The sequence below is a fragment of the Salmo salar genome, chromosome 03 (assembly GCF_965601325.2).
Source record: "Salmo salar chromosome 03, fSalSal1, whole genome shotgun sequence".
Classification (NCBI taxonomy): Eukaryota; Metazoa; Chordata; class Actinopteri; order Salmoniformes; family Salmonidae; genus Salmo; species Salmo salar.
Genome location: NC_138293.1, coordinates 53,460,410 through 53,488,131, shown reverse-complemented (window position 1 = coordinate 53,488,131; position 27,722 = coordinate 53,460,410). Strand labels below are relative to the sequence as shown.

General features: G+C 40.9%; 1 protein-coding gene across 2 annotated transcripts; it reads left to right on the top strand.

Moving 5' to 3' along the window:
- The first annotated feature begins 48 nt into the window (after window positions 1-48).
- Window positions 49-27,201, top strand: cln3 (CLN3 lysosomal/endosomal transmembrane protein, battenin). 2 transcript variants are annotated; one of them, XM_082973025.1, is made up of 16 exons: window positions 49-437; window positions 573-609; window positions 4,031-4,127; window positions 4,243-4,317; window positions 4,653-4,732; window positions 4,953-5,038; window positions 15,880-15,952; window positions 16,101-16,244; window positions 16,694-16,837; window positions 17,232-17,377; window positions 17,559-17,611; window positions 17,924-17,992; window positions 18,148-18,203; window positions 20,015-20,108; window positions 26,081-26,221; window positions 26,470-27,201. In XM_082973025.1, the coding sequence occupies exons 1-16, from the start codon at window positions 383-385 to the stop codon at window positions 26,584-26,586; spliced, it is 1,467 nt and encodes a 488-aa protein (XP_082829151.1). In that variant the 5' UTR covers window positions 49-382; the 3' UTR covers window positions 26,587-27,201. The 2 variants fall into 2 exon arrangements, with proteins under 2 accessions (XP_082829151.1, XP_082829152.1); XM_082973026.1 differs by lacking the exon at window positions 16,694-16,837 and having other exon boundaries at window positions 51-437.
- Window positions 27,202-27,722: the final 521 nt, after the last annotated feature.

Below are 27,722 nucleotides of genomic sequence, written 5' to 3'. Positions count from 1 at the left end.
GTACTCTATTTGCTTATATGCGGAACCAGCAGTGTGCGGTAGTAGTTTCAAGGGGGGGATATTTCGCTGCTACACGCGATGATTTGTTGTTTGCCTTGAATCGGTCCGAAGTTGCCATGTAGTAAACACCTATGAACAAAAATGAAAGCGATAAGAAAATCTTTTATACTAGTCAGTTAGCTATAACATTCGCCTGTCTGCCTCAAGTTCTGTAAAAAATGCTGTCAAATCTGTGACCTATGGAAATTTGCGGAACACCACAAGATAACATTGAGGAAGTAGCTAGCTAGATTGCTAGCTAATTGGACAGCTGTGTAAGAGTAACGTTCGTTAGCTGTTTATGTAGCTGCTGTTTAATAATCGATTTAATTCGTTTTTAATCATGGACCAAGCAGTCAGCGTCAATGCAGACCCAGATATGCCATCTGACAGCGAGGGTAAATAGTGTGTCACACTTGTGATTTGTTACACCGACCAGACAGATCACACTGCTGTGTGGCTGGCTAGCTAGTATGGCTATTTATATTTAATTTGGTTATTTTATTAACACCTTGTCTCTGTACTGTCTTTAGGTCGTAGTTCGCGCTGGAGAAATTGGACTGGTTTTTGGTGAGTTTAGCTGTGAGATTATGTTCTACTATGGTGAATGTGATGTGAAATCAGAAACGAGCCTAGCTATCCATATTTGATTTATTTAAATGTAACGTTATTTGAATCAAACCTATTTAGCTAGCTACAGTGAACACGGTTACATGCACACAATCTTGCGATTACATTGGATAGTCAGGTTAATACAATAGTTCGTTTAAAACGTTTACATGCTTTGTAAGAATAACGATTTCCCTAATACTCCTGTGTACATCGACACGTGAAATCAGGCTGCTGATGGGACTTTTGATAAATGCAGAAAATCGCCAATCAAGATACACATTATACCACAGTGACCATGTTGTTTTTACTTAGACTATTTGATTCGGATGTCGGACATACTGTATAAAGTTTGTATGTGAAAACAATTGATAAGATAAATGTTTTTCCGAACTCACTCGCGCTACCCGGTGCTGGCACATGCGCAGATCAAATGCACCAATGGATCGCCGATGAAGCTGTAACTAGGCAAGTGAGTTAAGAACAAATTCTGATTTACAATGTCGGCCTCCCCCGGCCAAACCCTCCTCTAGCCCGGACAACGCTGGGCCAATTGTGCGCCGCCCTATGGGACTCCCAATCACGGCCGGTTGTGATACAGCCTGGGATCGAACCAGGGTCGGTCGTGACACCTCTGCGCCACTCATGAGCCCCTCCAAAGTGGAAATGTTTTCTATTTTCTTTTTACAAATGTAATTAAAAATGAAAAGCTGAATTGTATTGAGTCAATACGTATTCAACCTCTTTGTTATGGCAAGCCTAAATAAGTTCAGGAGTAAAAATTTGCCTAACAAGTCACATAATAAGTTGCATTGACTCACTGTGTGCAATAATAGTGTTTAACATTAAAAAAAATATGACTACCTCATCGCTGTACCCCACACATAGAGATAATTGTAAGATCTTTCAGTTGAGTAGTGAACTTCAAACACAGATTCAACTACGAAGACCAGGGAGGTTATCCAATGCCTTTCAAGGAAGGGCACCTATTCTTAGATGGGTAAAAAGCATCCATTCAATATGGTGAAGTTATTAGTTACACTTTGGATGGTGGATCAATACAACCAGTCATTACAAAGATACAGGCATCCTTCCTAACTCATTTTCCGGAGAGGAAGGAAACCGCTCAGGGGTTTCACCATGAGGCCAATGGTAACTTAAAACAGTTAGTTTAATGGCTGTGAATGGAGAAATCTGAGGATGGATCAACAACATTGTAGTTACTCCACAATACTAACCTAATTGACAGAGTAAAAATAAGGAATCCTGTAAAGAATACAAATGTTCCAAATCATTCATTCTGTTTGCAACAAGGCACAAAAGTAATACTGCAAAAAATGTGGAAAAGCAATTCACTTTTTGTTAAGAAAACAAAGTGTTATGTTTGGGGCAAATCCAATACATATTTTTCAAGCATAGTGGTGGCTGCATCATGTTATGGGTATGCTTGTAATCATTAAGGACTGGGGAGTTTTTCAGGAAAATCTATGGCAAGACCTGAAAATGGTTGTCTAACAATGATCAACAACCAATTTGACAGAGCTTGAATAATTTTGAAAAAAAGAATGGCCAAATGTTGCACAATCCAAGTGTGGAAAGCTCTTAGACTTACCCAGAAATAAAAAAGTATTTTGACAAGCCTTCAAATTTGTGGATTTGGCTATTTCAGCCACACCCGTTGCTGACGGATGTATAAAATAGAGCACACAGCCATGCAATCTCCATAGACAAATCTTTGCAGTAGAATGTCCTTACTGAAGAGCTCAGTGACTTTCAACGTGGCATTGTCATGGGATTCCACCTTTCCAACAAGTCAGTTTGTCAAATTTCTGTCTTGCTAGAGCTGCCCCGGTCAACTGTAAGTGCTGTTATTGTGAATTGGAAACATCTAGGAGCAACAACGGCTAAGCTGCGAAGTGGTAGGCCACGCAAGCTCACAGAACGGGACCGCCGAGTGCTGAAGCGTGTAGCTGATAAAAATTGTCCTAGTTCCAACCTGCCTCTGGAAGCAACATCAGCACAATAACCGTTCGTTGGGAGCTTCTTGAAATAGGTTTCCATGGCCGAGCAGCCTCACACCAGCCTAAGATCACCTTGCGCAATGCCAAGCGTCAGCTGGAGTGATGAATCACACTTGACCATCTGGCAGTCTGACGGACAACTCTGGTTTTGGCGGATGCCTAGAGAATGCTACCTGCCCCATTGCATAGTGCCAACTGTAAAGTTTGGTGGAGGAGGCAGAATGGTTTGGGGCTATTTTTCATGGTTCGGGCTAGGCCCCTTAGTTCCAGTGGAGGGAAATCTTAACGTTACAGCATACATTCTATGCTTCCAACTTTGTGACAACAGTTTCAGCATGACAATGCCCCCGGGCGCAAACTGAGGTCCCATAGAGAAATGGTTTGTTGATCGGTGCGGAAGATTTTGTCTGGCCTGCACAGAGTCTTGACCTCAACCCCATTGAATACCTTTGGGATAAATTGGAACGCAGACTGCGAGCCAGGCCTAATCGCCCAACATCAGTGCCCGACCTCACTAATGCTCTTGTGGATGAATGGAAGCAAGTCCCCGCAGCAATGTTTCAACATATAGAAGAAAGCATTCCTAGAAGAGTGGAGGCTGTTATAGCAGCATAAGGGGAACCAACTCCATATTAATGCCCATGATTTTGGAATGAGATGTTCGACGAGCAGGTGTCCACATACCTTTGGTTAAGTAGTTTATATTAGTGTTCCCCCCCCCCCCCCCCCCCACACTTTGACATTACAGAATAGTTTGTGTAGATTGTTGACAAAAAGGACAATTAAATACATTTTAATCCCACTTTGTAACACAACAAAATGTGGAAAAAGTCGAGGGGTGTGAATACTTTCTGAAGGCACTATATGTTGTAAAGACTGACTAAACCACTCCTTGTAGATTCTGTCTGGCCCCAGTGATAAGTATGTATGTAGCCACGGCAGCCATTATGGAATTCTAAAATGGCTGCTGTGGCTTCTGCTAGCTAGCATGAGGGAAAAAAGGGCAGTTTACTTAAACATTAGCAGTTGTTCCATCTACTCGGTGTAGCAGTTGGGACAATTCGTAGTACAACGCAATTGTCATCCCTAGATTGAGGTTTGTTTTCCAAGCCATATCTTGCACTGGCTCCGCGGTGTCTTAATCTACATAGGAAGGCTGGCTACATCTTATGCTCAGTTTACCCTACAACATTATTGCGTAGCCTCAGTGAACTTGCTATCATTCATTGGCCCACTGACACTTATCATCTCTGCATGCCCCCCATCCCTGCACTGAATGTTCTGAAATGCAGGCAATTGAAATTAATGATTTGAAATTCAACATTGTGTCTCCCACCTTTCCTCCTGACCCTTGTCTTCAGGTTGCTGGGGTTGTGCAATAACTTTGCGTACGTGGTGATGCTGAGTGCAGCCCATGACATCTTAAAACAACAAGGGTCTCACAACTCCACATCACCTGTAAGAATGGGTTGTAGAATGCTGTATCACCGTAACATTCGTATCTATTGTTAGTGTCAAAGTACTATATTGGCAATACTCTTTCTTTCTCTCTCTCCATTTCCTCCTTCTTCAGACCCCATCCACAGTTGCCTTAGACGTTGAAGGTGGAAAAAGAAGTCGCTACGACTGCAGCCCTGTTTCTACCGCGGTAAATAGAGATGCACTGCAGCTGTGAAAGTGTGTGTGATCAAATAAATTGTTATTCAGCAGATGTTATTGCGGGTGTTGTAACGAATTGCTTTTGTTCCTAGCTCCAACAGTGCAGAAATATCTAACGATTCACAACAATACACACAAGTCTAAAGTAAAAGAATGGAGTTAAGAAATATATAAATATTAGGACGAACAATGTCGGAGTGGCATTGACTAAAATACAGTGTATATACATATTAAATGAGTAAAGCAGTATGTAAACATTATTAAAGTGATCAGCCTGATCCTGCCTGGTTAACGTGTGTGTGGACCTCTGTCTCCCTCTCCAAGGCTGTTTTGTTGGCTGATATTCTTCCCACTCTCCTAATCAAGTTCTCTGCGCCATTCATCATCCACAAACTCCCTTATGGGTAAGAGAAGGACAGACAGTGCTTTCCCAGTTGTCTTTGAATTTATTTTTTTTCAGTAAATTAATATTGTAATAACATGTTGTCAATGGCCGTATCTTAGCTTTTGCTAATCATAACATAATACAGGAACAATATTATCCTACATTACCAGTTTGTTTGAGTTTGAAAAGGTTTGGCAACTTGAGTGCACATGTCAATTTGGAGGTGTTTTTGTCCACAGTTTCCGAGTGTTGGTATGCGTTGCAACAGCGATTGCAAGCTTCCTTGTGGTGTCCTTCTCTTCTACCGTGTGGATAAGCATTTTGGGTAATGTGTGTGTGTGTGTGTGTGTGTGTGTGTGTGTGTGTGTGTGTGTGTGTGTGTGTGTGTGTGTGTGTGTGTGTGTGTGTGTGTGTGTGTGGGGGGGGGGGGGGGGGGGGGGAAGCCTATGTTTGTGCATGGGGACGTAAACATTTGAAAAATGATATGATCATTGATCACTATTTTAATTCCTAGAACATTGCAGATCTGACATTTCCCCTGAAACCAGACACTATCTCACTGATATGGTAACTATGGGGACGCATCTATCAGCCAGTCAGCGGTTCTGTTAATAGCTGATTTAGCTGATTAGTTAAATCATTTTTATTTAATCTCTATTTAACTAGGCAAGTCAGTTAAGAGCAAATTCGTATTTTCAATGACAACCTAAATCAAATCAAATTTTATTGGTCACATACACATGGTTAGCAGATGTTTTTGCGAGTGTAGCGAAACGCTTGTGCTTCTAGTTCCAACCATGCAGTAGTATCTAACAAGTAATATAACAATATCACAACAACTACCATATACACACAAGTGTAAAGGAATAAGAATATAAATATATGGATGAGCGATGGCCGAACGGCATAGGCAAGATGCAGTAGATGGTATAGAGTACAGTATATACATATGACATGAGTAATGTAGGGTATGTAAACATTATATAAAGTGGCATTGTTTAAAGTGACTAGTGATACATTTATTACATCCATTTTTTTATTTTTATTAAAGTGGCTAGAGATTTGACTCAGTATGTTGGCAGCAGCCACTCAATGTTAGTAATGGCTGTTTAACAGTCTGATGGCCTTGAGATAGAAGCTGTTTTTCAGTCTCTCAGTCCCCGCTTTGATGCACCTATACTGACCTCGCCTTCTGGATGATAGCAGGGTGAACAGGCAGTGGCTCGGGTGGTTGTTGTCCTTGAGGATCTTTTTGGCCTTCCTGTGACATCTGGTGGTGTAGGTGTCCTGGAGGGCAGGTAGTTTGCCCCCAGGGATGCGTTGTGCAGACCTCACTACTCTCTGGAGAGCCTTGCGGTTGTGGGAGGAGCATTTTCCATACTAGGCGGTGATACAGCCCGACAGGATGCTCTTGATTGTGCATCTGTAAACGTTTGAGTGTTTTTGGTGACCAAGCCAAATTTCTTCAGCCTTCTGAGGTTGAAGAGGCGCTCTTGCTCCTTCACCACGCTGTCTGTGTGGGTGGACCATTTCAGTTTGTACGTGATGTGTACGCCGAGGAACTTAAAACTTTCCACCTTCTCCAATACTGTCCCGTCAATGTGGATAGGGGGGTGATCCCTCTGCTGTTTCCTGAAGTCCACGATCATCTCCTTTGTCTTGTTGAGTGTGAGTTATTTTCCTGACACCACACTCCGAGGGCCCTCACCACCTCCCTGTAGGCAGTCTCGTCATTATTGGTTATCAAGCCTACCACTGTAGTGTCGTCTGCAAACTTGATGATTGAGTTGGAGGCGTGCATGGCCACGCAGTCATGGGTGAACAGGGAGTACAGGAGAGGGCTGATAACGCACCCTTGTGGGGCCCCAGTGTTGAGGATCAGCGGGGTGGAGATGTTGTTTCCTAACCTCACCACCTGGGGCGGCCTGTCAAAGTCAAGGACCCAGTTGCACAGGGCGGGGTCGAGACCCAGGGTCTCGAGCTTAATGACGAGTTTGGAGGGTACTATGGTGTTAAATGCTGAGCTGTAGTCAATGAACAGCATTCTTACATAGGTATTCCTCTTGTCCAAATGGGTTAGGGCAGTGTGATTGCGTTGTCTGTGGACCTATTGGGGTGGTAAGCAAATTGGAGTGGGTCTAGGGTGTCAGGTAGGGTGGAGGTGATATGATCCTTGACCAGTCTCTCAAAGCCCTTCATGATGACAGATGTGAGTGCTATGGGGCGATAGTCGTTTAGCTAAGTTACCTTAGCATTCTTGGGAACAGGAACAATGGTGGCCCTCTTGAAGCATGTGGGAACAGCAGACTGGGATAGGGAGAGATTGAATATGTCCGTAAACACACCAGCCAGCTGGTCTGAGCATGCTCTGAGGACGCGGTTAGGGATGCCGTCTGGGCCGGGAGCCTTGCGAGTGTTAACACGTTTAAATGTTTTACTCACGTTGGCTGCGGTGAAGGAGAGTCCGCAGGTTTTGGTAGCTGGCCGTGTCAGTGGCACTGTATTGTCCTTAAAGTGAGCAAAGAAGTTGTTTAGTTTGTCTGGGAGCAAGACATCGGGGTCTGCGACGGGGTTGGTTTTCTTTTTGTAGTCTGTGATTGACTGTAGACCCTACCACATTCCTCTCGTGTCTGAGCCGTTGAATTGCGACTACTTTGTCTCTATGCTGACGCTTAGCTTGTTTGATTGCCTTGCGGAGGGAATAGCTACACTGTTTGTGTTCGGTCATGTTTCCAGTCGCCTTGCCCTGATTTAAAAGCAGTGGTTCCTGGGAATAGTGGGTTAACTGCCTTGTTCTGTGGGAGAACGACACTCAGGGATTCAATCCAGCAACCTTTCGGTCATGTGTATATTAAAGGGTAAATATAGGATTCGAAAAATAACAAAGCAGTCAACCCACGCCACTTGTTTTGGTAAACAGAGGAATGTGGCTGGAGAAATGTAAATGTTAATTCATAGACAGTTGTGAGTCCATGAGATCAAAATTATACAGTGCCGTCAGAATGTATTCATACACCTTTGCTGTGTTCGAAAACCCATACAAACATACTGTATACTACATACTTAATGAGTATATACTATTTACTATTAGTTCATTTTATTATACTGTAAACAAACGGTATCGTAGCTCGTTAGCGTAACAAATTACTAGCTATCGATTTCAGGTGTGTTCGTAAATTCAATCTGCAGTTCCAGAGTGCGTACTGGGCGTTCGTAAATCCAGAGCGTTGTCAGATTGTAAATCCAGAGCGTTTCGCTCTGAGTGTTCATAGCTCACGCTGGACACTCTGGCCGAGGAGTTGGGTTGATCCAAGCGTTCAACTGCAGTCAAGAACCCAAACTAACTGGTTAACATTGGCTAGCTACTTCCAGACACAAATGAGAGAACACCTCACTCTGATCATTTTATTCACCACAGCAGAGCTGGTTAGGCTGTTTTCATGTTATCCAGAGTGTTGGTGACTGTAACTGTGTTGCTGGCAACAATTTATTACGCTTTTTTTTTTTTTTTGCCAATGTTTACTGACACTGGCCATATTCAACGGCGCGCGAGAGTGCTCTGAAATCGTAGTAGATAGCCAGAATTAAAAATGTCCATGGAAATGCACAACGACTATACCACTTAGCTAAGAATGATGTGAATAATTAAGTCTATAAACGTTGGTTAGTTAGTTAATATACTGCCTTGCAAGTTCGATGTATTAGTATCCAACAAAGGTTAGGTAACTTGCTAACATACCGGTACATCCTGCTGTAATGCTATGCGGTTTGTAAGGATAGCGTAGCTAACAAATTGTCAGCCAACATAACGTGCAACGTAACTTATTTGACAAGTCATTACTTTATTACATTGCTCAACATTTTCTTAACATTTGTCATTAGTTAGTTCAATGAATTTGTATTCGCTCTCGTCGGACTTCGGCTGCATATTTTCCGCCATTTTCTTCAAATCTGAAAATGTTGTGAAGCCACGCCCATTTTCTGAAGAATTGCATTTTGGGCCCTAAAAGTACAGAAATGGTGTCCTCTGCTTGTAACTTCGTATTTTGGCGAATTTAGTCCGACATCCGTGAACCTTTGGCTTACTAACTATATCCATACTATGACCAATAAGCATACTATATATAGTCAATTCACATCACATATAATGCGGTTAGTATGAGTATTCGAACACAGCTCTGGACTTTTTCCACATTTTGTTGTGGATTCACATCTTTCCATTTTGAATAAAAAATGTATTAAATATATAATTTTCTCACCCATCTACATATTTCTCACCCATCTAATGACAAAGTGAAAACATGTTTTAAGAATTTATTGAAAATGAAATACAGAAATATGTAATTTACATAAATATTCACACCCCTGAGTCAAACCTTTTTTATTTTTATTTTTTTTTATTTTTTTGGGGGGGGTACATCAGCTTTAATATTGCAGATTGTGGCTTCCGTCAATGTAATTGTCTGCATCATTTCCAATCCCTAATATATATACACACAGTACCAGTCGAAAATTTGGACACACCTACTCATTCAAGGGTTTTTATTTTTTACTATTTTCTATGAAATAACACATAATCATGTAGTAACCTAAAACGTGTTATACAAATCAAAATATTTTATATTTGAGATTCTTCTAAGTAGCCACCCTTTGCCTTGATGACAGCTTTGCACACTCTTGGCATTCTCTCAACCAGCTTCACCTGGAATGCTTTTCCAACAGTCTTGAAGGATTTCCCACATATGCTGAGCACTTGTTGGTTGCTTTTCCTTCACCCTGCAGTCCAACCCATCTCAATTGGGTTGAGGTCGGGTGATTGTGGAGGCCAGGTCATCTGATGCAGCACTCCATCACTCTCCTTGGTCAAATAGCCCTTACATAGACTGGAGGTGTGTTTTGGGTCATTGTCCTGTTGAAAAAGAAATGATACTCCCACTAAGCGCAAACCAGATGGGATGGTGTATCGCTGCTAAATGCTGTTGTAGCCATGCTGGTTAGTTGTGCCTTGAATTCGAAATAAATCAGACTGTGTCACCAGCAAAGCACCCCCACACCCTCATACCTCCTCCTCCGTGCTTCACGGTGGGAACCACACATGCGGAGATCATCAGTTCACCTACTTTGCGTCTCACAGAGACACGGTGGTTGGAACAAAAAATCTCACATTTGGCCTCATCAGACCAAAGGACAGATTTCCACGGGTCTAATGTTGATTGCTCGTGTTTCTTGCCCCAAGCAAATCTCTTCTTATTGGTGTCCTTTAGAAGTAGTTTCTTTGCAGCAATTTGACCATGAAGGCCTGATTCACGCAGTTTCTGACTAGTTGATGTTGAGATGTCTGTTACTTGAACTCTGAAGCATTTATTTGGGCAGTAATTTCCGAGGCTGGTAACTCTAATGAACTTATCCTCTGCAGCAGAGGTAACTCGGTCTTCCTTTTCCTGTGGCGGTCCTCATGAGAGCCAGTTTCATCATAGCGCTTGATAGTTTTTGCGACTGCACTTGAAGAAACTTTCAAAGTTATTGAAATTTTCCGCGTTGACTGACCTTCATGTCTTAAATTAATGATGGACTGTCATTTCTCTTTGCTTTTTTGAGCTGTTCTCGCCATAATATGGACTTTTACCATAAGGGCTGTCTTCTGTATACCACCCCTACCTTGTCACAACACAACTGATTGGCTCAAACGCATTAAGAAGGAAATAAATTCCACAAATGAACTTAACAAGGCACACCTGCTAATGGAATTGCATTCCAGGTGACTACCTCATTAAGCTTGTTGAGAGAATGCCAAGTGTGTGCAAAGCTGTCATCAAGGCAAAGGGTGGGTACTTAAAGACTTTTAAAGATTCCATTTTTTAGACACTTTTTTGGTTACTAAGTGATTCCATATGTGTGTTATTTCATAGTGTTGATGTCTTCACTATTGTGAAGAAAATAGAAAATAGTAAAAATAAAAACCCTGGAATCAGGTGTGTCCAATCTTTTGTGTGTGTGTATACAGTGCCTTCGGAAAGTATTCAGACCCCTTGACTTTTTCCACATTTTGTTACGTTACAGCCTTATTCTAAAATTGATTAAATCAATTAAAAAAAATCCTCAGCAATCTACAGACGACACCCCATAATGACACATCGAAAACATGTTTTTAGAAATTTTAGCACATTTATTTCAACTTAAAAATGGATACCTTATTTACATAAGTATTCAGACCCTTTGCTATGAGACTAGAAATTGAGCTCAGGTGCATCCTGTTTCCATTGATCATCGTTGATATATTTCTACAATTTGATTGGAGTCCACCTGTGGTAAATTCAATTGATTTGGAAAGGCACACACCTCTCTCTATAAGGTCCCAGAGTTGACCGTGCATGTCAGAGCAAAAACCAAGCCTTGAGGTTGAAGGAATTGTTCGTAGAGCGCTGAAACAGTATTGTGTCGAGGCACAGATCTGGGGAAGGGTACCAAAAAATGTCTGCAGCATTGAAGGTCCCCAAGAACACAGTGGCCTCCATCATTCTTAAATGGTAGAAGTTTAGAACCACCAAGAATCTTCCTAGCGCTGGTCGCCTGGACAAACTGAGTTATCTGGAGAGAAGGGCCTTGGTCAGGGAGGTGACCAAGAACCCGACGGTCACTCAGACAAAGCGCTAGAGTTCCTCTGTGGAGATGGCAGAACCTTCCAGAAGGACAGCCATCTCTGCAGCACTCCACCAATCAGTTGTTTATGGTGGAGTGGCCAGACGGAAGCCACTCCTTTAGTAAAAGGCACATGGCTGCCCGCTTGGAGTTTTCCAAAAGGCACCTAAAGACTCACACTATGAGAAACAAGATTCTCTGGTCTGATGAAACCAAGATTGAACCCTTTGGTCTGAATGCCAAGCATCACGTCTGGAGGAAACCTTGCACCATCCCTGTGGTGAAGCGTGATAGTGGCAGAATCATGCTGTGGGGATGTTTTTCAGCGGCAGGGGTTGGGAGTCTTGTCAGGATTGAGGGAAAGATTAACGGAACAAAGTACAGAGAGAGAGATCCTTGATGAAAACCTGTTCCAGAGCTCTCAGGGCCTTAGACTGGGGTGACGGTTCACCTCCCAACAGGAGAACAACCCTAAGCACACAGCTAAGACAACACAGGAGTGGCCTCGGGACAAGTCTCTGAATGTCTTTGATTGGCCCAGCCAGAGCCCGAACTTAAACCTGAGATCTGCAGAGAAGAATGGGTGAAACTCCCCAAATACAGGTGTTCCAAGCTTTTAGCATCTCACACACAAGAAGACCCAAGGCTGTAATCACTGCCAAATATGCTTCAACAAAGTACTCAGTAAAGGGTATGAATACTTAATATGTTGCTTTGTCATTATGGGGTATTGTGTGTAGATTGATGTGGGGAAAAAACTATTTCATAAATTTTAGAGTAAAGCTGTAACCTAACAAAATCTGGAAAATGCAGGGGTCTGAATACTTTCCAAATGCACTGTTCATAACTTTAACCCATTGTATAAGAGATTCTCCAAAATGAAATATTCCTGGCAGCTATGTACATTTTATAGTCATACTAGCTTTCCCAGATGTTTCATAGTGTTCTATTGTTTCCAGTACTTGTCTTATATTATGTCCAATGTATCATCCATGTAAAAAATAAAATAAAATAAAAAACGGTCTGATTTTAAGATGAATTATATCCGACAATACCTTTTCTAATTCTATGCAATTTACTGTCGTTTTTGCATCACAACACTGAAGTGTAAGGGGCCTCCAATTTTTTTCAATGGATTGGATCTTTACATTTACCACTTGGGTCCTGTTTAAATAATAATGAAATCAGACCTTGTTGAGTATCTGATCTACAATTTTTATAGTAGTGGTTAAAACATGCTAAAAGTGTCTCTGTAAATTGGCCTTCTCATGAGTCTTTCTGTACAGCTGTTAATTTTCCATTATTAATAGAACAAATAAATCCTTACAGTTAACTTCGGTTAATGGGGATGGAGGAGACTGAAACGAAAACATATGCTTGAAGTACTTTACTTCGTCTTTCAAAATATTGTTTTGTGGAACATGGGTGACTCATTTGTAACAAGTTTCAGTAAATCATTTTGTAGTATTTCTATGTAAATAATTTTTAGCATTTCCCCCCCATTTTATTCAGTTCGCTTTATTTTTTAATAATATATTACACTTGATCTTTCTTGAATAAGTTCCTCTATTTGTTTTTGTTTTCCCTCTAACATATTCTGTGCCTCTATGGTACAGTTTGTATTGCTATCTATCTGTACTGTTAGTCCTGCTATTTCCTTTGTTAATATGAACTCTTTTCGCCTAAATTGCTTCTTTTTTTTTTTTTTTTTTAGATGTGTTGAATTGCATGGCCTCAAGGCACATTTAAAAGTGTCCCATACAATAAGGGGATCTGCAGTACCTATGTTATGTTGGAGAAAGTCAGTTATAAATGATTCTTTCTTGGTTAAAAACAAGTTGTCATCCAATAGGCTTTTGACAAATTTCAAATATCCTTTTCTCCAGACACGGTGCTTTGCATTCAGGCCAAAGAGTACATTCTTTGTCTCATCAGACCACAGAATCCTTTACTTTATGATCTGAGTCTTTCATGTCTTTTTGCAAACTCCAGGTGTGCTGTTGTTCCTTTTTCTAAGTAGTGGTTTCTGTCTGGCCACTCTCTTATAAAGCCCAGATTGGTGAAGTGCTCTAGAGACCGTTGTCCTTCTGGCAGGTTCTCCTATCTAAGACTAGGAACTCTGTAGTTCTGTCAGAGTGGTCATTGGGTTCTCGGTCACATCCCTGACCAAGGTCCTTCTTGCCTGGTTGCTCAGTTTGGTCAGACGGCCACCTCTAGGCAGAGTGTGGGTGGTTCCATATTTTTTCAATTTCGCAATGATGGAGACCACTGTGCTCTTGGAAACTTTCAACACTCTAGAAATTGTGTTATACCCTTCCCCAGATATATGCCTCATCACAAATCACGGCGATCTATGGACAGTTCCTTGGACTTCATGGTGTAGTTTCTGCTCTGACATGAGCTGTCAACTGTGGGACCTTGTTATATAGAGTTTTCTTCTTTTGTATATCATGTCCAAACAACTGAGTTGGCAACAGGTGGACTCCAATCAAGTTGTTGTGACATATCAAGGATGTTCAAAGGAAATTGTTTGCACCGGAGCTCAATTTGGAGTGTCATAGCAAAGGGGTGTGAATACTTATGTAAATTAGATATATCTGTATTTCATTTTCAATATATTTGCAAAAATGTTGAAACATATTTTCACTTTGTCATTATGAGGTAGATGGGTGAGAAACTATTTTGAATTCAGGCTGTAACACAACAAAATTGTGGTATAAGTCAAGGGGTATGAATATTTTCTGAAGGCGCTGTAGTTTTAACCATGTTTTGAATCTTAACCTTATTTGTTTACAATGACATTGTTTTACTTCATTCTTTGTAAACAGACTTACATTTGGGGTTTTGATGGGTTAGGACAGTTGAACTAAGCTCATGAAGCATTTATAAGTATTCTTCAAGAATCCATGGCTATATACTGTATATAGTTTAAAAATAATGTACCAATCCCAGATAGACCCTTTCAACTCACAAGAAAGGTAGGACTTACAGTGACTTCAAAGTATTCACACCCCTTTTCTATTTTGTTGTGTTACAGCCTGAGTTTAAAATTGAGAATTTGTCACTGGCCTACAAACAATACTCCATAATGTCAAAGTGGAATTATGTTAATTACAAATGAAAAGCTGAAATGTCTTGAGTCATTAAGTATTCAACCCCTTTGTTATGGCAAGCCTAGATAAGTTCCGGTGTAAACATTTGCTTAACACGTCACATTATTTTTTTTTGAACCTTTATTTAACTAGACAAGTCAGTTAAGAACAAATTCTTATTTTCAATGACGGCCTAGGAACAGTGGGTTAACTGCCTTGTTCAGGGGCAGAACGACAGATTTGTACCTTGTCAGCTCGGGGATTTGAACTTGCAACCTTTCGGTTACTAGCCCAACGCTCTAACCACTAGGCTACCCTGCTGCCCCACATAAGTTCCATAGTCTCACTCTGTGTGCAATAATAGTGTTTAACATGATTTTTTAAATTACTACCTCATCTCTGTACCCCACACATACAGATAATTGTAAGATCCCTCAGTCAAGCAGTGAATTTCAAACACAGATTCAACCACAAAGAGCAGGGGGGTTTTCCAATCCCTCGCAAAGAAGGGGACCTATTGGTAGATGGTAAAAAAGAAGCAGACATTGAATATCCCTTTGAGCATGTGATGTTATTCATTACACTTTGGATGGTGTATCAATACACCCAGTCACTACAAACATACAGACATTCTTCCTATCTCCGTTGCCGGAGAGGAAGGAAACCGCTCAGGAATTTCACCATGAGGCCAATGGTGACTTTTTTTTTAAACAGTTAGAGTTTAATGGCTGTGATAGTAGAAAACTGAGGATGGATCAACAACATTGTAGTTACTCCACAATACTAACGTAATTGACAGAGTGAATAGAAGGAAGCCTGTGCAGAATACAAATATCCCAAAACATGCATCCTGTTTGCAACAAAGCACTAAAGTAATACTGAGAAAAAAAATTGGCAAAGCAATTACATTTTTGTCCTGAATTCAATGTTTATGTTTGGGACAAATCCAATACAACACATTACTGAGTACCTCTTTCCATATTTTCGAGCATAGTGGTGGCTGCAACATGTTATGGGTAGGCTTGTAATCGTTAAGGACTGGGGAGTACTTTAGGATAAAAAAGAAACAGGATGGAACTAAGCACAGTCAAAAATCCTAGAGGAAAAGGAAATTTAGATTTCTGTATTTCATTTTTAATAAATTAACAAAACATTTCTAAAAACATGTTTTCAGTTTGTCATTATGGGGTATTGTGTGTAGATGGGTGATACTTATTTTATTTAATCCATTTTGAATTCAGGCTGTAACATCAAAATGTGGAAAGAATTCAAGGGAAATGAATACTTTCATAAGGCACTGTATTACAATTGTTTCACCCTTACTCTATATGCTGTGAGACGGTATTTTAACCATTCATTTTTGAAACCCTATTATTATGTGTATCGTATTAGAGTACATATTTGCATCCATATTAAAGTACTGTGTATCTTTTAGGTGTGATCTTTGCCAGTGTGAGCGCTGGACTGGGAGAGCTCTCCTTCCTCTCTCTCACTGTCTTCTTTAGCAGGTAGACTATCTCTCTGATTTACTTACAGTTCAGTAAGTTGTTTACTTTGCGGCTCTTTTTTTAACATAAAAGGTATTCTCACTCAACCCCCTCTCATAGTTTTTTCCCGACACTCTCACCCCATGTCTCTTTCTATCCGCCCTCTCAGAGATGTGTTGGGGGGCTGGGGCTCGGGCACCGGTGGAGCAGGTGTGGCCGGGGCTCTGCTGTACTCTGCTCTCACGCAGGCTGGCCTCTCGCCCAGGAACACGCTGCTCATCATGCTGGTCGTCCCTGTAGCCATGGTGATCAGGTCAGTCCCAGGGGTGAAAGTAAGGTAGTTCGGTGTGGCGTCCTGGCAAAAATAAATAGTGGGGGTACGCCGTACCAGAAACACGAGCCTATCACAATAATTCAAGCAAAATGTAAATGAAACTGTAGGCTATTACGCCACTATTTATCATTACCGAAAGTCAGCGGCATGAAAAATTCACCACTGTTTGGAGGCTGGAAATATGTTGTGAGTGGATGAGCGTGTGTCGGTAGTCTAGTAAAGGAGCCCTTTGAAGTGATGGTTTGACAAGCGCATGCACACATAGGAGGTCCCATACCGGGAAGAAATTTGTTCTATACTGAACAAAAATATAAACGCAACATGTAAAGTGTTGGTCCTATGTTTCATGGGCTGAAATAAAAGATCCCAGACATTTTCCATACGCACAAAAAGCTTATTTCTCTAAAATGTTGTGCATTATTTGGCAGTACGTCCAACCGGCCTCACAACCGCCGACAACGTGTAACCATGCCAGCCATTGCCCAGGACCTCCACATCCGGCTTCTTCACCTGCGGGATCTTCTGAGACTAGCCACCTGGGCAGCTGATGAAACTGGAGAGCATTTCTGTCTGTAATAAAGGCATTTTAGGAGGGGAATAACATATTCAGATTGGGTGGGCCTTGCTGACATGTGGGTGGGCCTGTGCCCTCCCAGGCCCACCTATGGCTGCACCCCTGCCCAGTCGTGTGAAATCCATAGATTAGGGCCTAATGAATTCATTTCAATTGACTGATTTCCTTATATGAACAATAACTCAGTAAAATCATTGAAATTGCATGTTGCGTTTATATTTTTGTTCTGTATACTTTCACCCCTGATCGGTCCCATAAACAATGTTGATGTTAAGTTAAGGTGTCGTTGTTAGGTGAGTGGGAAAGGATCACTCTCCTTTTCTGTCAGTTTATCTGAACCCTTCACCCCCCTTTTGTCTCTTTCTCTTCCTTTTCCCCCACTTTCCCCTCAGCTATTTTTTCCTGCTAGTCTTCCCCCCATCCTTCCCACAGTGGAAGTGCAGGGAGGTGGAGTCTGTGAGGGGCAGAGACTCACAGAGCAGGCGGCCCCTATTGGATGACACTGATGAAGAGGAGGAGCGGGAGAAAGGTGTTGAAGGTGTGTTTATCATGTCAGCATGTGGTAAGGTAAAGAATTTTGAGGAAAGTGATGTGTGGTAATATGGATGTTTAACACAATATATTTTTAAGTAGTGAAATATTACATTTTAATTGTAAAATATTTTGTAGGACATTGATTAACCAAACAGCCCATCTTCTCTTCCTTCTGAATATAACAGAAGACAAGGTCACTGGACCACTGACATGTATTGAGAAACTAAACATCATTAAAGTGAGTTTAAAGTCATTTTAGAAAAGTGGACTTGGTCTGTACCATTTTCAGATTAAAAAGTTATACTCTCTCAAAGTTGGCCCAGGCCAGGGTAAGCCAGGCCAAAATCTCATAAATATCCTTATTTCCCAGTCGATACAAACTCATTTCCCCAATGCGAAATACACAGAACAGCTTTACTTTAATTTCATTTTCACGTGCTAAATAATCAGTTTAACCCTGGCCTAGTAAGTTTTACTCAGTCTTGATGTTCTCCAGTATTATATGTGTTATTGCCAATCTGCTAATATCAATTCTACCGCCTCCCCTCAGGGTCTGCTGAGGTTTGTGGTTCCGTTAGGAGTTGTCTACTTCGCGGAGTACTTCATCAACCAGGGCCTGGTGAGTAGGCCTCTGTCGCCCCTTGGCAGTTTATAGTGTCACTGCAACTAGTTGATCTTCTCACCATCACTTCCATTCTCATTGTATAGTATGGATGACCCCCAACTTCTTGTTACAGTAGAACTAATTTCCTAATTTTTCAACTTTCTTTACAGTTGGAACTCCTATATTTCCCAAACTTCTATCTCTCCCATGCAGAGCAGTATCGCTGGTCAGTACCATTCAGAATATATACAGTTGAAGTCGGAAGTTTACATGGGCTTAGGTTGGAGTCATTAAAACTCGTTTTTCAACCACTCCACAAATTTCTTGTTAACAAACTATAGTTTTGGCAAGTAGGTTAGGACATCTACTTTGTGCATGACACAATACATTTTTCCAACAATTGTTTACAGACAGATTATTTCACTTATAATTCACTTTATCACAATTCCAGTGGGTCAGAAGTTTACATACACTAAGTTGTCTGTTTTTCCAAGCTGTTTATGTCATGGCATTAGAAGCTTCTGATAGGCTAATTGACATAATTTGAGTCAATTGGAGGTGTACCTGTGGATGTATTTCAAGGCCTACCTTCAAACTCAGTGCCTCTTTGCTTGACATCATGGGAAAATCAAAAGAAATCAGCCAAGACCTCAGAAAACAAATTGTAGACCTCCACAAGTCTGGTTCATCCTTGGAAGAAATTTCCAAACGCCTGAAGGTACCACATTCATCTGTACAAACAATAGTATGCAAGTATAAACACCATGGGACCACACAGCCGTCATACCGCTTAGGAAGGAGACGCATTCTGTCTCCTAGAGATGAACATACTTTGGTGCGAAAAGTGCAAATCAATCCCAGAACAACAGCAAAGGACCTTGTGAAGATGCTGGAGGAAACGCGTACAAAAGTATCTATATCCACAGTAAAACGAGTCCTATATCGACATAACCTGAAAGGCCGCTCAGCAAGGAAGAAGCCACTGCTCCAAAAGCGCCATAAAAAAGCCAGACTACGGTTTGCAACTGCACATGGGGACAAAGGTTGTACTTTTTGGAGAAATGTCCTCTGGTCTGATGAAACAAAAATAGAACTGTTTGGCCATAATGACCATTCTTATGTTTAGAGGAAAAAGGGGGAGGCTTGCAAGCCAAAGAACACCATCCCAACCGTGAAGCACAGGGTTGGCAGCATCATGTTGTGGGGGTGTTTTGCTGCAGGAGGGACTGGTGCCCTTCACAAAATAGATGGCATCATGAGGGAGGAAAATTATCTGGATATATTGAAGCAACATCTCAAGACATCAGTCAGGAAGTTAAAGCTTGGATGCAAATGGGTCTTCCAAATGGACAATGACCCCATCATACTTCCAAAGTTGTGGCAAAATTGCTTAATGACAACACAGTCAAGTTATTGGAGTGACCATCACAAATCCTTGACCTCAATCCTATAGAGAATTTGTGGGCAGAACTGAAGAAGCGTGTGCGAGCAAGGAGGCCTACAAACCTGACTCAGTTACACCAGCTCTGTCAGGAGGAACGGGCCAAAATTCACCCAACTTATTGTGGGAAGCTTGTGGAAGGCTACCTGAAATGTTGACCCAAGTTAAACAATTTAAAGGCAATGCTACCAAATACTAATTGAGTGTATGTAAACTTCTGACCCACTGGAAATGTGATGAAAGAATTAAAAGCTGAAATAAATCATTCTCTGACTATTATTCTGTCATTTCACATTCTTAAAATAAAGTGGTGATCCTAACGGACCTAAGACAGGGAATTTTTACTAGGATTAAATGTCAGGAATTGTGAAAAACTGAGTTAAAATGTATTTGGCTAAGGTGTATGTAAACTTCTGACTTCAACTGTATATCTTTTTTTACTTTAGTGCCATATAAAGATTCATATTTCTCATTAGTAATGGTATGATTAAGTGGTGTAAAGCTTAATCTTCCCGTGTGTGTGTGTGTGTGTGTGTGTGTGTGTGTGTGTGTGTGTGTGTGTGTGTGTGTGTGTGTGTGTGTGTGTGTGTGTTCAGGTACCAGACACTGTACCAGGTGGGGGTGTTGGTCTCGCGATCCTCTCTCTGCTGTGTGAAGTTCAGGAGAATCTGGGCTCTCTCTCTGCTGCAGGTGAGTGAACAATAGATGAGATACAGTACCAGTCAAAAGTTGACACGTACTCATTCCAGGGTTTTTCTTTTCTTTTTACTATTTTCTACATTGTAGAATTATAGTGAAGACATCAAAACTATGAAATAACACATACGGAATCATGTAGTAAACATAAGTGTTATACAAATATATATATTTTATATTTGAGATTCTTCTTAGTAGCCACCCTTTGCCTTGATGACAGCTTTGCACACTCTTGGCATTCTCTGAACTAGTTTCACCTGGAATGATTTTCCAACAGTCTTGAAGTAGTTCCCACATATACTGAGCACTTGTTGGCTGCTTTTCCTTCACTCTGCGGTCCAACTCATCCCAAACCATCTCAATTGGGTTAAGGTTGGGTGATTGTGGAGGCCAGGTCATCTGATGCATCACTCTCCTTCTTGGTAAAATAGCCCTTGAAAAATGATAGTCCCAAACCAGATGGAATGGCGTATCGCTGCAGAATGCTGTGGTAGCCATGCTGGTTAAGTGTGCCTTGAATTCTAAATAAATCATTGTCACCAGCAAAGCACCATAACACATCCTCCTCCATGCTTCACGGTGGGAACCACACATGCGGAGATCATCCGTTCACCTACTCTGCGTCTCACAAAGACACGGCGATTGGAACCAAAAATCTCAAATTTGGACTAATCAGACCAAAGGACAGATTTCCACCGGTCTAATGTCCATTGCTCGTGTTTCTTGGCCCAAGCAAGTCTCTTCTTCTTTTTGGTGTACTTTAGTAGTGGTTTCTTTGCAGCAATTCGACCATGAAGGCCTGATTCACGCAATCTCCTCTGAACAGTTGATGTTGAGATGTCTGTTACTTGAGCTCTGTGAAGCATTTATTTGGGCTGCAATTTCTGAGGCTGGTAACTCTAATGAACTTATCCTCTGCAGCAGAGGTAACTCTGGGTCTTCCTTTCCTGTGGCGGTCCTCACGAGAGCCATTTTCACATAGCGATTGATGGTTTTTGCAACTGCACTTGAAGAAAGTTTAAAAGTTCTTGAAATGTTCCAGATTGACTGACCTTCATGTCTTAGTAATGATACTGTCATTTCTTTTTGCTTATTTGAGCTGTTCTTGCCATAATATGGACTTGGTCTTTTACCAAATAAGGGCTATCTTCTGTATACCACCCCTACTTTGTCACAACACAACTGATTGGCTCAAACGCATTAAGAAGGAAAGAAATTCCACAAATGAACTTAACAAGGCACACCTGTTAGTTGAAATACATTCCAGGTGACTACGTCATGAAGCTGGTTGAGAGAATGCCACGAGTGTGTAAGGCAAAATGTGGCTACTTTGAATAATCTCAAATATGCAATATATTTTTATTTGTTTTACACTTTTTTTTTTTTTACTGCATGATGGATAAAGCTGTGTCGGTCATGAAATTTTATCAGCTGGTAACTGTTATGCAAATAACTGCCTGTCTCACGGTAATAGTCCTTTAAATAACAAAAATGTTTAGCATCTTCGGGCTTCCATGCACAGCCTACAAGCCACTGATCCAGATCTTTGGAACATCTGCATTTTAAAAAGTCTAATAAATCCATTTAATATAGCCTACACCATCACAATAAATTAATTATTTTAAGCAGGTCTAAAGAAACATTATGATATGAAGAAAATGTAGCCTATAACGAAGAACAGAACAGCATATTTTGAGTTGTCCTCATGTTGTCCTGATCTGTCTCTGCCATATGGCTGTGGGCTACAATCATTTTAGCAGACAAGATTTTCTTAGAATTCCGTGGCATTATTTGATGGGAAGAAGAATATAATTGAAAATAGCTTGAATAAAATAGAAAGGATATTGACTTCAGAGGGTGTGCCCACATATGGCTATTCTGTGTTGAGTGTTTAACAAAGTGATCATTTGAAACAGGTCCTTCTATATGCTAAATATGTAGTTATGTATGCAACTTTAGTTGTGCGACTAGTGATGATTTGACAAAAGTTGGATGAAAGGCATGCACTCTGCTGTTTCTTGCACAGGTTGCACACACTTCATCAGTCTCTAATTCACAATTTGACAAGTACTTGATAATATTTTCACCCATCTGACTATTCTCAATGTAATCTGGTGTTTACATATTTGTGCATTTTTTTTTACATTTAGAATGGCCCACAAAAAAAAGAATCCATAGCCTGCACTCAAATAGAAAGAACGTTATGTGCGATTACATTTTTTTATATGCCAGGTAGGCTACACTGGTCATAAAGAGGATTAATGTGCCTGATTTTAAGAATTTAGCAATAAATAAATAAATATAGCATCACAAAAAAGCTTGGATCCTCTTTTAAATAGTGGCCAGTCAAAACTCTGTTCACGCCATGGCGCAATGACTGGGCTTATAAGAACACGTTTCACTAAGTTTTGTTGGCTATGGGCTCTCCAACCCTGTTCTAGGGGTCCTAGGCTTATAGGCTACGCTTCGAGTAATTTGGCCATGATACAAACAGTGATACAAACCTTATCAAAACATATAGGCCTATGAGCTGAAAAAGTTGAAAAATAATGCATGCGCTGTTTTTCTTTAGACTGGGCATCATTCACAAGTGATAATATTCTCGCCCATTAGACTATTCTCAATGTAATGTTGTCTTTACATACTAAATAATATACTGAACAAAAATAAACACAAAATGCAACAATTTCAAAGATTTTACTGAGTTACAGTTCATGTAAGGAAATCAGTCAATTGAAATTAGTTCATTAGGCCCTAATCTTTGGATTTCACATGACTGAGAATACAGATATGCATCTGTTGGTCACAGATACCTTTAAAAAAAAAAAAAGAGGCTGGATTAGAAAACTAGTCAGTATCTGGTGTGACCACCATTTGCCTCATGAAGCGTGACATATCTCCTTTGCATAGAGTCAGTCGGGCTGTTGATTGTGGCCTGTGGAATGTTGTCCAACTCCTCTTCAATGGCAGTGCAAAGTTGTTTGATATTGGCGGGGACTGGAACACCCTGTCGTACACGTCGATCCAGAGCATCCCAAACATGCTCAACGGGTAACATGTTTGATGACTATGCAGGCCACGGAAGAACTGGGAACAATGCAGGCCACGGAAGAACTGGGATATTTTCAGCTTCCAGTGATTGTGTACAGATCCTTGCGACATGGGGCCGTGCACGACAATGGGCCTCAGGATCTCGTCACGGTATCTCTGTGCATTCAAATTGCCATCGATAAAATGCAGTTGTATTCGTTGTCCGTAGCTTATGCCTCCCCATACCATAACCCCACCATGGGGCACTCTGTTCACAACGTTGACATCAGTAAACCGCTCGCCCACACGACGCCATACACATGGACTGCGGTTGTGAGGCCGGTTGGACGTATTGCCAAATTCTCTAAAACAATGGAGGTGGCTTATGGTACAGAAATTAACATTTAATTATTTGACAACAGCTCTGGTGAACATTCCTGCAGTCATCATGCCAATTGCATTCTCCCTAAAAACTTGAGACATCTGTGGCAATTGGCTCTAACCAGAATAGATAGAGTGGGAGGCCCCGGTGCCCAACTGATCAAGAGGACAAGTACATTTAGTGTCCAGTTTGAGAAACGGACACCTCACAAGTCCTCAACTGGCAGCTTCATTAAATAGTACCCTCAAAACACCAGTCTCAACGTCAACAGTGAAAAGGCGACTCCGGGATGCTTTCCTTCTAGGCCATTTTTATTTGGTACTGTGCCTTGAGAAAGTATTCACACCCCTTAGATTTTTCTACTTTTATTGTGTTACTGCCTGGATTTAAAATGGATTCAATTGAGATTGTGACACTGGCCTACACACAATACCCCATAATGTAAAAATGGAATTATGGTTTTGGAAATGTTTACAAATGAATTACAAATGAAAAGCTGAAATGTCTTGAGTCAATAAGTATTCAACCCCTTTGCAAGCCTAGATAAGTTCAGGAGTAAACATTTGCTTAACAAGTCACATAAGTTGCATGGTCACACTCTGTGTGCAATAATGGTGTTTAACATGATTTTTTTAATGACTACCTCATCTCTGTACCCCACACATACAGATAATTGTAAAATCCCTCAGTCAAGCAGTGAATTTCAAACAGATTTAACCACAAAGACCAGGAAGGTTTTCCAATGCCAAGGCAGCAGCTAATGGGGATCCATAATAAATACAAATGATGTTATAACTTCTAAAAGTAACTGTATCCACTGGCGAATGAGGAGAGGGTGAGGTGATTGCCCGGTAAGGTCCAACATAATATTTTGCGGCAGTGTTGCCTGTCAGCATTAATCATCTCTAATTGAGAGATTCAAGAAGTTATCATCATTAAGTAACATAATAGATGCAAAGCATTGCATTTACATTCATGCACTTCTAAATTAATTTTGTATCTTTGCCCAAGAAGCATTTAACTGCAGGGTACACCCACATATGGAGGAATGTGCCTACCTGATTTAGGGGACACAGTGAATTGCTAGGAGTTGGGGTCAATTTAATCGTAAAACGTTTCCTTGGTGTTAAATACAGTCTGTTCACAGACTTAATGTATAAATTGATGGTTCAGATTACAGGATGCCAAAGTCATATTTTTCAATGTTCTGTTCCAGTTAAAGGGTTGTTCCGATTCAATTAGATCTGTGGACCATTTTTTATGACTACCTCAGAATATGAGCTTTCCAAAAGTTTTCTATATTATAGAGATCAATCCTTTCAGGAGCCCAGATCATTTATTTATAAATCCCAGCATTGGATGGTTTGGTAGTTGGGTTTCCCAAGGGACTCCATAGGCCAGCAAAGCTGAACTAAATTGTAAATATAGAAAAGAGATTTGCCTGGTATGTATCTGTCTTTCAATTCTTGGAATGTTCACAAACCATTACTATTCATGATATCAGCAAGGGTATGGATTCCACATTTGGACCATTGGGGGGGATGCAAAAGGCCACCGTCCAGATCACAAGGCGTTATTGTGAAATATTGGAGTATGGGCATGTCATTTTGAATCCCAGTTATATAGTTTTTCAATTTGACAGCATATAGAAATGGTGTGATCAATAATAGGATCAAACCGTAGTTTACATTTGTTTAAGGGATTTATCAGTGAAGACCACCTCTTCCAGGGCAATGGGAGACACCATATTTCACTCTATACTCAGCAACGGGGCGGAAGAATCATGTCTAAACCAATTTAGGATGGAACGAAATGCTGGTGCCTGGAAATACAATTTAAAGTTTGGTACGGATAGTCCTTTTCGCCGATCAGGGCTTGCTTATCCTGCCATATACATTTAGAAACTGCACTATGATTTTATCCAAATAGCCAGAAGGGGAAGCATTGAACTACAGAAATTCAGCCATGGAAATATATTCATTTGGACAGATATGCCATTTAAAGCTACTGGGATATTAGTCTCATTAAGTGTTTGATTCGATTTTTCGAATGCATTTGCATTTATGTCAGAGTAATTAGAGGGACAATAGAGAGCTGAGTACCAGGTCACTAGTGACTGGCTGTTAGCAAGTTTGGTAGGCTACTAATGACCATCAGCAACAACAGAGCGCACTTTTGGAGAAGCATAGTTACCGTGACTCAACGATCATGTGGAATTTGATTGCGGTCATGACTCGTGATTGCCGGTGTTGTGGTACTACGGTCACCGTAACAGACCTAGTGGTGGAGCTATAACTTTCTCTGATCTTTATCTCTCTCCACCTGGCTTTATATTTTCTTATTCCTCCCCTCTATCTCCCCCACCATCCCCACCACTACCTTTTCTACCCTTATTCATAAAGAGCGTCTCAGTGTAGGCGTGTTGATCTAGGATCGGGTCCCCCCGTCCATGTCATTTTATCGTCCTAGATCAGCACTCCTACTCTAAGATGCTTTGTGAATACGGGCCCTGGTCCCTCAGTGTGTGAACGCGGTGTTGCTCTGTCTCCCTCAGTGTGTGAACGGGGTGTTGCTGTTATTGTCGGTGTACTACCAGTTCCTGCCCAGTGCGTGGCTGGTGTTTGTGATAGTCCTCTACGAGGGGTTGCTGGGAGGAGCTGCATACGTCAACACATTCTACTTCATCAGCAAGGAGGTCAGTCACCTGTGTGTGTGTGTGTGTGTGTGTGTGTGTGTGTGTGTGTGTGTGTGTGTGTGTGTGTGTGTGTGTGTGTGTGTGTGTGTGTGTGTGTGTGTGTGTGTGTGGCCAGCCAGCCAGCCAGCCAGCCTGCATATAAGGTTGTGTGTATGTCAATATATAACATTAGCTGGAGGGTCAGCCATCGGACATGTTTGTGTGTGTTTGCATGCCACTCCGCTTACCTTTCCCCTCTCTCCCTGCAGACTGGAGACAGACAGAGGGAGTTTGCCATGGCGACAGCTAGTGTAGGAGACAGTCTGGGCATCGCCATCTCCGGCCTCATAGCTTTCCCAGTCCACAGATACTTCTGCTCACTATAAGAGATTGTAGAGGGAGAAAGACTGGTGGGAAGTGCAAAAGGGGTAGTATCATGTTTTGAAGTGCTTGGTATTTCCTTGGAGGTCTGAAGAAGACTGCAGCTGGGGTGGATGGACATTGCTGATAATTATTGTGTTACATTTTTGCTTAAATTATAGGTCTGTTCAGACACATATCTTCCTGCACCTTAGCAACCTTGCTGGGTGTGTGGTAGATTCCTCCATTTACTTAGAAATCACATTGTTATGACTGGTACAAGTTTCAAATCACTTCGAAAGATAACGGTCACTAGCCAACTAACTTTAATATTTTTCTGCCATCACCAAAGACAACATTTGTCAATGTGCCTTTGATAATTATCAGGATTTTATGTTTTAATATATTTCTCTTTTCACTGCATTCCAATATCTAGTATCCTGCTAATATAAAAAAAAATGTAAGCACTAACTTTTTCTTCGCTGCTATTGTTGAGTTATTGGTTACTGTTATACAATTGTGAATGCGCTAACTTAACTCTACTAACAGTGTTTACATGTGATGGGCTTTTCTGATCAATGTTATATTTTATTGTAACTTTTGAAAACTGACCTTGATTAAAGATTTGATTTTGAATCAAATGTGTGGTTTATTGTTCTGTAGGCCTACTTTGTTTTTAAATAAGATAAATTGCATAATTAAAGCTAGAATCCTTAGTTGCTACATCCATTTTGACTTTTAATTTAATTATACAGTTGAAGTCGAAAGTTTACATACACCTCAGCCAAAAACATTTAAACTTTTTCACAATTCCTGACATTTAATCCTAGTAAAAATTCCTTGTCTTAGGTCAGTTAGGATCACCACTTTATTTTAAGAATGTGAAATGTCAGAATAATAGTAGAGAGAATGATTTATTTCAGCTTTTATTTATTTCATCACATTTCCAGTGGGTCAGAAGTTTACATACACTCAATAAGTATTTAGCAGCATTGCCTTTAAATTGTTTAACTTGGGTCAAACGTTTTGGGTAGCCTTCCACAAGCTTCCCAAAATAAGTTGGGTGAATTTTGGCCCATTCCTCCTGACAGAGCTGGTGTAACTGAGTCAGGTTTGTAGGCCTCCTTGCTCGCACACACTTTTTCAGTTCTGCCCACACATT

Coding starts and splice junctions, on each gene's coding strand:
- cln3 (XM_082973025.1), top strand. CDS start 383: ATGGACCAAGCAGTCAGCGTCAATGCAGACCCAGATATGCCATCTGAC. Junction 15,953..16,100: donor CTCACTGTCTTCTTTAGCAG/GTAGACTATCTC, acceptor CCGCCCTCTCAG/AGATGTGTTGGGGGGCTGGG. Junction 17,612..17,923: donor AGAAACTAAACATCATTAAA/GTGAGTTTAAAG, acceptor GCCTCCCCTCAG/GGTCTGCTGAGGTTTGTGGT.